Source organism: Prionailurus viverrinus, chromosome D1 (assembly GCF_022837055.1).
Source record: "Prionailurus viverrinus isolate Anna chromosome D1, UM_Priviv_1.0, whole genome shotgun sequence".
Taxonomy (NCBI): Eukaryota; Metazoa; Chordata; class Mammalia; order Carnivora; family Felidae; genus Prionailurus; species Prionailurus viverrinus.
Window position 1 is genome coordinate 61,045,689 of NC_062570.1, and position 13,025 is coordinate 61,058,713.

General features: G+C 38.3%; 3 protein-coding genes across 3 annotated transcripts in view; 2 read left to right on the forward strand and 1 right to left on the reverse strand.

Moving 5' to 3' along the window:
• The window catches only part of LOC125177121 (olfactory receptor 51H1-like), a 307,668-nt gene that overhangs the window by 265,500 nt on the left and 29,143 nt on the right, over window positions 1-13,025 (forward strand). The window lies entirely within an intron of this gene.
• Window positions 5,079-6,035, forward strand: LOC125177118 (olfactory receptor 51H1-like). Its single transcript, XM_047879190.1, has one exon. It carries the CDS (start codon window positions 5,079-5,081, stop codon window positions 6,033-6,035), a length of 957 nt encoding a protein of 318 aa, XP_047735146.1.
• On the reverse strand, window positions 11,578-12,531 carry LOC125177119 (olfactory receptor 51H1-like). The gene has a single exon (XM_047879191.1). It carries the CDS (start codon window positions 12,529-12,531, stop codon window positions 11,578-11,580), a length of 954 nt encoding a protein of 317 aa, XP_047735147.1.

The following is a 13,025-nucleotide window of genomic DNA, read 5'->3' on the forward strand; positions in this document are numbered from 1 at the left end:
GTACAATCTGACCTATTGCGCAGTGTCCTCTGTTTTCAGCTTTGAACATGTTGAAATTTAAAAAGAGAGATAGTAATATTTGTCTAGTTTTATATTTGTGTTGATGTATAGACAGAAAGTGAAAAGAAATCAGAATCCATGTGAGATGCAAATGATCAACCTGTACAAGTAAAAAACCCAAACAAGCCAAAACTAAACACACACACATATACACACACAACCAACGAACAAATAACCAATAAAAAGTGTCGACTGAGAGATTAGAATAAAATTACAGTGATTCAGTTACTCAAAGCCCTTATTCGTCAATACAGATGAAAAATTTGAGTAAGAGTGTTACTGAGCTGTAAGATTCATTTATAATGAGCAGTAGAATATAGAGGTTAAATTACTGCAAGTAGAGCAATTCCACAGCTTACTTACTCCAAACAGTTTAAAAGAATGATTATATAATGTAGAGATGAATTATTTCTAGTTAAGAAACTGAACACTTTGAGATTCTATGGTGTTGAAGAGAATCTGAATTAATATTAAATTACTGTAGGACCATCATGTAGATAAATGGTAATTGATTAAGAGAACTTAGTTTACATGAGCACTTCTTCCTTATCTAGTAATGTTGACCTTCAAGATCTAGTAAGTCTGGAACACACCTGGGGCAGTGAGGAACCCCTGCTCTATTATTTCTAGCATAAGTAATTTCTGCAATAAAAATTCTTGAAGTTACGTTGACAATCTAGACTAATTCCCAATATGATCCTCTTTTCTCTTTGGAAGCATGAAGATGATAATACTTACCATATCAACTTCACAAGAGTTTTAAAGTCATGAGGATTATTATAATGAAGGTGTAAAGCAAATGTGATAAATCATATAACTGATGAAACTCAGAATTAATATTAGATTTTTTTTATTAATGCTGTTGCTGATGTTATTAGTATTCAGGGGGGCAGTTAGGAATGGTAGCATTATCTGAAGGTAATAATTGGATATTATGGAAAATTAATTGTTTCTTGATTGGTTGGTACAATTGATGACCCCCTGTAGGGTCTCTTGCTTTCCTTTTACAGGGCATGACTATACTTCTTAGGTTGATACTGAAAACTGAGCAATGAAACATCAGGAAAAATTCATTTACTAGGGAGTCATTTCAACTGTAGATTTTGTGGGAAAATAGAATGGGAAAATCTTGGAGTCACTTTTCCTTGGGATATTTTTATTAGTTTTGCCGTGTTTTGAGAAAAATAAAGGCAACTGTCATTCATTTTAGGACATGGAAAGAGGCTAAGATGGCCATGAGAGATCATAATTGAGCTCTAAGCAGCCTCTGAAACTAAACCCCTGCACACACATGCACACAAAAAATGCCTTTTTCTACTAGCCTCCTCAATACTCTTTCATACCCCAGACATGAATATCTAGGAGGTGATTTTACAGCTCTGGGGAGACCTCCTCAAATCTCAGAAGCTCCAGGGAGTAACTCTGCTGATTGATCTGTGAAACTCTCCATGGTGTGATAGGAGGAGGACTTTTGGAGCAGTGCAAGAAATAAAAGTCCTCATGTGGGTAGTGGCAATGGTTTTGTCAGGCAAGCTTCAGGCTGCTTAAGATCCTCTTCCAGCTAGGGATATTCTCAGCAACCAGGTAAGTTTTAGAGAAAAAAAAAAGTTGGCCTACTAACAGAGTATTTTAAGATTTTAAGATACTATCACTGAAGTTCTAATTATCTCCCAACCACTTCTTTCCTGTCCCCTTATCTTTCCTTTGTCCTTTATTCTCCAACCCAAACACTCCATGTCCTATGTTCTTGCTCTCTTTCTCATTCACATCATTAAGGGAAAGATGTGAAGACAACTTCTTTAAACTCAGAATGAATAGGTCACCTTTTTCTAAGAGGTGGATAAATATCTGATCCCATTATCTTAAAATGTAAGGAACACCTTCCCTACTCACTCCCTACTCAATGTAAGCAGAAGATAAATGTCACCTATAGAATACTGAATAACTGTTTCTATATTGTTTACACATTGTACTTTTAAAATTCCTTTCATTTAGAACCTTAGAATGATTGGAGTTTGGGAATTTTCCCCTTGATATGGCAGTTTGTGGCTCTACTGTCAGGTGAGGTATGGTTACCATTAAACTCTTCCTCAGGAGGGTTTTTCTTTCTATTTCCTCAGGTTCTCTCTGCCCATCATATATCCTGGTAATAATGAACAGTCAACCTCTGTTTTAAAGGCCAGTTCCAATCTTATTCTATCATCTACAAATATCCTAGATTGCCTAGAAACTTCCTAGTACTTAGAACAGATTCAAGTGTGTTTTGTGTTTGTTTGTTTGCTGCTACTTATATAATAGAGAAATTTTGTAGTTTTATTTCATTGTTCACCTGCTCTTACAATCTAGGATCTATAATGAGGCCATATAGCTTGTGGTAGCCTGGGCAGATGCAGAACACTTAGACAATCAGTTTTTCCATAAATTTTGCAGTATGGACAGCAGAGGGTCAGGGCTAGATGAAACTTTCAAAGGAAGAACTTGGTATCTAAAAGCCTAATCATCAGGAGGTAGACTTGAACTCCTCCTGTTTTCTAGATCCTGGGCAATATAGATACAGAATAAAATCTAAGGACCTGTATTAGGGAGTAAGGGTCTTTGGCCAAGAGATGCAGTTTTAACTTGGTCTTCTCTAATTGCACCCTTAAGCTCCCATTGCATTTAGCTGTAATTTTCCTCAACAAGGCTGTGCCTTTGTCCCTCTCTTTTTTTAAAAAAAAAAATTTAATGTTTATTTATTTTTGAGAGAAAGAGAGAGAGAGCGCAGGGGAGGGGCAGAGAGAGACAGACACAGAACCCTAAGCAGGCTCCAGGCTCTGAGCTGTCAGCACAGAGCCAGATGCAGGGCTTCTACCCATGAACTGTGAGATCCTGACCTGAGCTGAAGTTGGATGCTTAACCGACTGAGCCACCCAGGCACCCCTGCCTTTGTCCCTCTCTTACCTGCTTTGCTACTAATTAGGTGTTTGACTCAGGGCAAGTTATTTTCTTTTTCTGGGTTTCAGTTTCTTTATTAATAAAATGTGAAATAGATCAACTTTTACTTCTGCTGGTCTTTGGATCTCTGGTTTTCTTTTTATTCATTTTCTTTTCTCTTCTTCCCTCCCCCTACCTTATTTACCTTTTCACTCTCATTTGTCTACCTCTTAAACTTTTCTCTCATTTCTACTTTTTATTATAATCATTTGAAAAACATAAGCACTTTATTTCTCAAAAATCACTAAAAGAGGCAAAAACTAAAGTAATAGGAAAGAAATGTATGCTGACATCTAATAGGCCAGATATTTGAACCAACGGCTAGCTCTTTTTCATAAGAGTAATGGAAAGAAATGAATATTTCATAGAAAGACAGAAAATGTCGTGGCTAAGACTGGGGAAATATGAATCAGAAATCTTTCAAAGAGGATCTTTTGGGAAATGTCAAAAAAAAGGTAATAATATGGTTTTTGATTCATCATGAGCATGGGTCATCCAGAAATGTATACGTAGCCTAGAGGTGAGATATTCAATAATTGAATAAAAGAGGATAAATTATTCAAAAATTACAAGATATACAAAGTAAATGTGATTCTTTGCTGATAGAGGAGAACCTATTAGTTTTCACTTCCACTAACTGTAAAAAACTCTGACCAAAAAACTCAAAACAAACAGAACAAAAAATGGAAGGAAACAAATGAAAAACTCAGTGTCAGTAAAGAAAACATATGAAGAAAGGAACTTTTTATTCCAAGTAATCATAATAAAAAGCACACACATCATGCTTTCTAATGTCTCTACATTTTTACATTTTTAATACTTACACTGCCCCTATGGGGTAGGTACTATGATTGCCACATGTTACACATACAGGACTGTATGTTGAGAAGCAGAGGAACTGGAATCTGAATCCAAGATGTGCCAGTCCAGAGTCCACGTTCTTGACACTACATTGCCTCATAGTCAACTTGATCCCAATCAACTGATGAAGGCAACTGAGGAGTGTCTTAAGCATGAGAGCCTCTCAGAGAGTGTGTTCTACATCTAGCTAGCATTCATGTCTGAAGTCAAATGTCCCATCAGGGGGTCCTGTGGCATAAATATAGTTATTGATTCTAGCAACATAAGGGTGTCTCCCAGATGTCTATTAAGGCCTCTGTAAAGACTCAGAGTGTTACATGTGTTATGCATGATCACTGTGCCTTAGCAATAGGTCATTATCAGATGATCCCAATCCTGAAAAAGGCTTCAAGTGAACCCTGAGGGTCTCACTTCCTTTTAGACAAAGAGAGTTATGCTAAAAAAAAAAAAAAAAAGAAAAAAAAGAAATACTGTTGTTGCTTTCCTAAGTATGATTTAGTACCCATTTGACTAAGATTTTACCAGATTGGAGATGATAATACATTTCATTTTCTGTAATGGTAGGTGGCTGCCTGAGGTTCCTGGGTTGAGAATGATTCTGAGGCCACATCCAGGTTCAGGGTAAATGAAGGAGTGTTGTGCTCAAATAGAAGCATAGACATGTACACTGGGTATTTCCATCCCTATCCTAGATACAAGGTCCATTTCCTTCATGGGAGATCTTGGCAGAAGGAGTATGATGGGTAGGGATAACATCCTTTATGGGGAATCAAATAATTCATATTTTGTATTGGTTCTGTCTTAGTTATTATGTCCTTAACCTTGCTCAACTGCTTGTAATATATTGGTTAGAAAGAGGGAAGAAAGGACAGGAGAGGAAGGACATTTTACCTAATGCACTAGCATTACAGTGTGTGCTTCAAACTGAATGTGACTTATTTGTAGTTGGGTGAGTCTTTTTCTCCTGGGCCAGGAGATGCTTTCTCAACAGGATATATGGAGCAGTAGTAATTTCAGGGGTTCATTTCTCTCTTATACCCTCCTTACTAATGTGAAAATAACATTGTTTCACTCTAAGGAAAGTCAGATTCTACTATATTATTAATCCCTGTCACTGTATTTTTAGGAGGTCACCCATCAGGATCCTGCAAGCTCTCTCCTCATGCCTGTGTCACACTGGCTTCATGGCAGATAATAACCACTCTCACTTCCAACACCCTTACTTTGTCTTAACGGGAATTCCAGGGCTTGAACAAAAGTATTACTGGATAGCATTCCCACTGGGTGCTATATATGTCATTGCCCTCTTTGGCAATGGTGTTATCATCTCTACCATCAAGTCTGAATCATCCCTGCATATCCCCATGTACTATTTTCTCTGCATGTTGGCACTGGCAGACATGGGACTTACCCTCTGTACTCTGCCCTCTATGCTAGGCATATTCTGGTTTAACTATAAGTCCATTGCCTTTGATTCCTGCCTTGTTCAGATGTACTTCATTCACACCTTCTCAGCCATTGAATCTGGTGTACTTGTGGCCATGGCCTTTGATCGGGTTGTAGCCATCTGGAACCCCCTCAGGTATGAGACCATCATAACCAATGGTGTGGTCTGCAGAGCTGGGACAGTCATCTTGACAAGGGCAGTCTGTGTGGTCTTCCCTCTGCCTTTCCTCATCAAGCGACTTCCCTTCTACCACTCCAACATCCTCTCCCACTCCTTCTGCCTTCACCAAGATGTCATGCGCCTTGCCTGTGCCAGCACTCGTATCAACAGTCTCTATGGCCTTATTGCTGTCATCTTCACCAAGGGTTCTGACTCCCTCTCTATCCTCCTCTCCTATGTGTTCATACTCCGAGTGGTAATGGCCATTGCCTCAGGGGAGGGCCGGCTGAAAGCACTCAACACCTGTGTTTCACATATCTGTGCTGTACTCATCTTCTATGTTCCACTCATTGGGCTGTCTGTCATCCATCGTTTTGGAAAGCATCTTTCACCACTGACTCATGTCCTCATGGCTAATGCCTACCTTCTTGTACCCCCTGTGCTAAACCCTATAGTCTATACCGTGAAGACCAAGGAGATGAGAAAGAAAATAATTCAAATATTTGTTCAAACCAAGATCACTGCAGAGGGTTAGGGTCAACCAGTTTGAAAGAAGAAGAATCTATTCTGTAAAGGCTCAATTATGACTATGAGAAATAAAGGTTTATATTTTTCATGTTTTCTGTGTGATTTGAATTGGGCAAAGAGGGATTTCCCTGCACTCAAGGTATACTTTCCTTTTCCTGTGCCAAATTGTTCTTTGCCTAGTATAGAAAGAGTGACATCTTTAGGAACTGTTCAATGTACTGTCCTATAGCCCTGTATTTATGAGTTGGCATATAATAGCTAAACGTAGGGCATATTATTAATTCCGTTTTTAAATAACTGTTTTGAACACAAATAGGTCATGAGTTTAATGCCATTTAAATTGAAGCTTGCCAAATCAATTTCACATTCTAACTCAAGAATTAAGAAAGGTCTCCATTAGTTTAAAAGGGGAGAAATGAACTATACTCATTAAATAATAAGAGAACACCTGGGGATAATACATTATTAAAATAAAATATGAATCAGAAAATTGATCAAATTTTAGGATTAAGGTTATGAATGTAGGGGTGCCTGGGTGGCTCAGTCGGTTAAATGTTGATCTCAGCTCATGTCATGAGCTCATGGTTCATGGGGTCAAGCTCTGCATTGGGCTCTGTTCTGGCAGTGTGGAGAATGCTTGGGATTCTCTCCCTCCCTCTCTCTCTGTCCCTTCCCTTCTCACAGATACACACACTCTCTCTCTCAAAATGAGTAAATAAACTAAGAAAAAAAAAAGAATATAAATGTATACAGTTGATCAGGGGCCAACTATGTTGCATAACTTGAGATCAAAAGATTAAGAGTGAGGTTTTGCTTTTCCACGTGTGACACTCCTTATTTTCTTACCTTGGCATCTAGTGTTGTTATGAAAGTAAGTTTAATCATATGAGTACAATTTGTAAACTATGAGATTCTATGCGATTATAAGGAGTGTTCAAGAATATCAAATGTAAGAGAATAAGAGAACTTGTATTTGTAGACTATCCACTAAGCAAAAGACACAGTGCCAGAGCCTTTTACATGTTATTTTATTTGGTAATTATGGCATCTCTGTGAGGGAGAGTGTTATAGACTATTAACTATATGTGATGAGGCAAATACAGGAAGTGAGAAATTTGAAATTTTTTACAGCAGTTTGACTGCAGTGACACCAAAGCACACAATTTTCTATACAATACAATAAAATTGTGTGGATGCCACTTTTTTTCCTGGTCTGAGTAGATGGGGTGTGGGGTTTTTCAGGAAGACAAACGGGGTGCAGTTTGAGCCATAGGGCACGATTGTGGTTTCTGGTGTGATGAGGGGAGTTAAGTGCAGGTCCATTTGGAGAGGCAGGGAGAGGATGGGCTGAGATGAACTGAATTAAAAAGGGGGGGGGTGGAGGATCCTGGGTGGCTCAGTCAGTTGAGAAACTGATTCTTGATTTCCACTCAGGTCTTGATCCCAGGATTGTGGGATCAATCCCCTGTGTTGGGCTCTGTGCTGAGTGTGGAGGAGTTGCTTATCTGTTGTATTTTAAGATTGTTTTGAAATGCTAATTTTTTAAATGAGAAAAGGAAATCTTGAAGAGAATAAATCTGGGTGAGAGATTATGTTCTATTATCTTTCCATATCAGGGACCTCTGTGGCCCAGTCTCCACACTGTTGTTACAGTGAACTAGATCTCTAATTCACATTTTTGGAAAGTAATGTAGGTGTTTATTGTAGGTTTCTTTAAAAAAAGTGATGAAGGGAGTTTGCAGAGCAAAAGGCATAACAATACTTCATGAAATACTCTTTGAGCATTTTTCTCTGTCTTCTCATGGAGGCTGCTAATAGTCTGTTTTTCTGTTCTGTCTTCACGTGGTCCTCTCATGAAACTTAGCTTCCTGCTCACTTCCTCCTTCCCAGCCAGGTGCAGCTGTCCTGAAGTGTAAGTATACGAGAAGGAAAAGTTTTGTTCCCACACTGAGAATTAAACAAGTTGTTTTCAGAATGTGTGCACGCCAGAGGAACTTAAGTCTTTGTGTTTCTGTCAACGTGGCCATGTACAACATGGCTTTTATTTGTTTTGTTGTTTTGAGGATATAATCTTGTTGTTTTGTATGTATGGTTACTAGTCATAAGCTAATTTAATTTTCATTTGATTTTTAAATTTATAGCATGCTATTTCTGTTCAATGGTTCATGTCTGAAGGTAGACTTGAATTGTGCCCTAAGTATTAACAGGTGATGACTGATGAACATGTGGCATTTTGTGGCTGTGACAAATTGGCCACTCTATGAAATAAACCAAGAGATGAATCTAGCAGCCTAGGTTTTTATGTGAACATTCCCATATCTAGGATATATAAATCTGTTTTCCCCAAATTGTTTTCAACAGACATACTCCATCTGATAAATCCTTCCTTAACAAGTAGTAAATTCAGTCATGTATCAAATTAAATTTTCCTAAACATCTTATTTTAAGACATAGTTAAACATGTAGTTTGACATATTATTCCTGTGCTGTTGTCTTCCTACTTAGAGAGGTTCTCTCCTCATTCCATTCCATAATTCTGACCAAAAAAAAAAAAATGTATCTTACATTTGCAAGAGGACCAAACAATACTGATTACCATGGGTGTGGATGACACAGGCAAATCAATGAATCAAGGACTGAGTTTCTGAATATGTTTCAGTATGTTTTTGAATGTTGTATAAATGAAGCATGTTTATACCTTTAAAGAAAGAACTAGAAAGTGATTACTGTAGGGAAGAGCAAGGGTTAAATAAAGCTTGTGTGGTAATTGAAGTATATAAAAAATTCCACATAGAGATAATGCAAGGGCAATTACAAATGAAAAATTAGATCATGAAGGAGAAAAGAAGGGGAGAGATCCATTGGGCTATATTTTAATGTGTATTTATTTTTGAGAGAGAGAGAGAGAGAGAAAGAGAGAGAGAGAGAGCAGGAAAGGGGGCATAGAAAGAGAGACACAGAATCCAAAGCAGGCAGCATGGAGCCTGACATAGGGCTCTAACTCACAGACCATGAGATCATGATCTGAGCTGAAGTCGGACGCTTAAACAACTGAGCCACTGAGGCACCATTACCTATGGCCATTGGGCTATATTTTAAAGCCATTACCATGAATGGCATTTTGGCAGAAGAGAGTTACTGAGGTAGCAGAGTGACAAGGGGGAAACTTTGAGAAATACCCACATCCTGTGGGAAAGGAAGAAGTAAAGGCAGGTGACAAAAGAAGGTAGAAGAAGTAGATGTAATAGAGTGCCATGAAATCAGCAAAGAAAAGGGGACTGCAAATATTTGTAATTTGCCCAAATAAATTAAGCTGAAGGAGGATTGAGAGGATAATACTTGGTTTGTTAATTACAAAGAGATCTGAGCCATGCAAAACATAGCTATCATATATTAATGGAGACAAAAGCCAGACTGCAGAAGCCACAGGAGGGACTGCACAGTAAAGATGTGGAGTATGTGTATAGATTGCTGCTAAAGAATTTAGACTTTTGATCTTGCTACCTCATGGCCCCACCAGAGAATCAGAGAATAATGGTGTGCAAAGGGCACTTTCAGCTCATTTCCTCTGTCACTACAGTATGTGAGCACTGTGAAGATATCCCCTGGTGGTTGTCTTTTATCCTTAGTCTAGAGTGGTAGTTTTCAAGATTTTAGTTATGTATCTATATAGGAAAAAAAGGGCACTCCCCAATATGTTTATATTTTATATTCATTTATTCAAAAATTGTATATGGTAACACATTAAGAAAAATAAACATTTTTGAAGGCTGAGATAAACTTAAATACAAATAAAATTCTATTTTTTCTCTTTGTAGGCCAACTGATTTTAATGTGTCCTTTTTGGGACTCATGTTTTCCATTTAGATAGCATCAATATTTCTGCAGCCACCAACCATTTCAAGTAACTGCCACTATTAACTTTCATCCTGGCAGTTGAACTTCTTCTTAAGGTTTTGACAATATTGATTCCTAGTTTATCTACCATGCATCTGTGTCTTAGGTTTGCTTCCTCCCCATGGAATTTGCCTGCCAGCCTAGGAAACCCCGAGATATGGATCAAGTCTCAATTCATAGGCTTTAAAATTTACATCTAAATTTTAATCTCATTCTGACACTTAGAAACTGTTTAACAAGCAAGTTCCTTAACTGCTCTAAATCTTATTTCTCCCAGGTGTCAAATATTGCTCACACCAAATCTGAAAGATTGTTGGGAGGATATTAATTAAGATATATAAAGACAGATAGCATTATTTATTAGTATTCATAAATTAAATGTGATGTTGTAATGTAATAACCTACTTGGCTTGTAATGGTATATGTATTTCCTTGCAGAGAAATATGCCAGGGATTGAGCAGCAAATTGGTGAATATATCTCCATGGTCTAGCATTATGAATGGCATTTCATTAGGGCTAAATGCATATTTATTGAATGAACAAATAATTATCCTAGCAATTTCATTGTGTAATGATTAATAAAATACTTAAAACAGGTATTAGCATCAATGCAAAGGCACATTGCATTTGACATACTCATCCTCACACATGCGTTCACTGCTTTCTTAAACTTCTTCCCAGTGCTGAAAGTTTTCACTTGTCCTCATAAAAAGCCCAGGAGTAATTTTAGTTGGATCATCGAGTACACAGTAAAGTAGTCTTCACTCATACTGTGTCAAAAGAGTAAAGGTAGAACGTCTATTATTCTACTAAGCATGTGGCAGAAAACTAAGACTATTATAACTCTGTAAAGAAGTGATATTCCCTAAAAGAAAAGGTGTAGGGGCACCTAGATGGCTCAATCGGTTAAGCGGCCAACTCTTGGTTTTGGCTCAGGTCGTGATCTCACTGTTTGTGAATTCCAGCCCTGCATCAGACTCTGCTCAAGAAGCGCAGAGCCTTCTTGGGATTGTCCCTCTTTCTCTCTCTCTGCCCCTCCCCTGCTCATGCATGTGCACATGCTCTCTTTCTCTCTCAAAATAAATAAATAAATAAATAAATAAACTTTTAAAAAAAAGGTGTAAATCAAGTAACCACAGATGTGTCTGTTTTAATTTGATCATAGGTACTCTTCACTCAATAAATACCAAAACATAAATGCTATTTTATTCTGTGACAGTTTTCTTTGTTCTTTTGTTAAGAAAAACAAAACAAAACAAAACAATATCTCAGAGGTCCAACCCTTCAGTAGTGCTGTTGTGCTTCTAGAATTCTTCTTTATGTAATCATTATTTAATTGATGATTAAAGAAAGAATGCTACTTCATCTTATATGAGTAAATGCTCATAAGTGCTATCTAGATACACAGGTAATAATTTATACCATTACTGATGCTCATCTCCCAGTTTCAAAGAAGAAAAATTATGATGTTAATTAAATTAGATTTTGTATGTGACACCAGATTTCAAAATGGAGTGCATACAGGACAAGAATGACCCATGTTATTTCGTCACCCACGATCCTTGCCCACCCTTGAATTTCACTAGATGTGCATAATCTGACTGCATTGGAACTGCTGAAATGGCCACACCTTATACTTGACTCCACTTCCCTAGGCCCTGTCTTTTCTCCCCTGGAACATGTGTAAGATCCGCCTTCGTATCTGCTTAGTCTTCACACTATAGACAATGGGGTTTAGTACAGGGGGGAGTAACAGATAGATATTGGCCATGAGTGTGTGTACTACTGGTGATAGATGCTTCCCAAATCTGTGGATCATGGTGACACCAATGAGAGGAACATAGAAGAGGAGCACAGCACAGATGTGAGAAAGGCAGGTGTTGAGGGCTTTGACCCTTTCAGTTCTGGAAGCAATGCCCAGCACAGTCTTCAGGATGAGCATGTAAGAAAAGAGAATGATGAGGGCATCCAGCCCCAATGTGAAGATGACTATGATGAGGCCATAGAGACTGTTGATGCGGGTGCTGGCACAGGCTAGCCGCATTGCATCTTGGTGGAGACAGTATGAATGAGACAAGACGTTGGAACGGCAAAAAGGTAGCCGCTTTATAAGGAATGGCACAGGCAAAACCACACAGACTGCCCGGATGAGGACAGCTATTCCGATCTTTCCAATGATGTCATGGGTGAGGATGGAAGCATAGTGTAATGGGTCTCGGATGGCCACAAAACGGTCAAAGGCCATGGACACTAATACTCCTGATTCTACCACTCCAAATCCGTGGATGAAAAACATCTGTGTAATGCATGCATCAAAGGGAATCTCAGGGGCATTAAACCAGAAGATGCTGAGCATGGAGGGTGAGGTGGACATGGAGAGACTAACATCGGTGACAGCCAAGATAGAGAGGAAGTAGTACATAGGCTCATGGAGACTCTCATCTACCTTGATGACAGCTAAGATGGTTCCATTTCCCAGGAAAGTTAGTGTGTAGAGAAATCCCAAGGGAAAGGCCATCCATGGGTTTTTATCTGACATCCCAGGGATACCTGTCAAAATGAAACTGTGGTGGTTGGCATGTGATGCAGTTGAATTCATTGTCATGGTCTCACTGTTGGGGGAGGCTGGACTCTGCCACTTAGCTTGCAGCTCCTAACTTGAAAATATATTTTCATAGAAGACAGGTAAATGGCTTTATAAATAGAGAAGAAGAACAATAGAGGAGGCAGTTATGTTAAAAACAGCATCTAGGAGGTTTTTGTATCACTGTGTCCTTTTGCTTCCTAGACAATCACATGAAATGAAGCAGCAGCACCCAAGGGCTTGATAGTGTAGAGCATTTTTCTAAATAATAATAATAAAAAAACCCACTATAAAGTCACAACACCACTACCACACAAACACCTACCCACAGCTCCACTGCCATCACAAACCCACATTCACACAAACACATACAGTCTCATACATACACATATGTGTGTGTGTTCTTCCACATGTTTAGGCATTTACTTCACTGTATTTATGATGGCCTACATTTGTAAATGGAAGCATTAGTGGATAAAACTGTTAAAATTAATATTTAACCTTCACAAATTTTA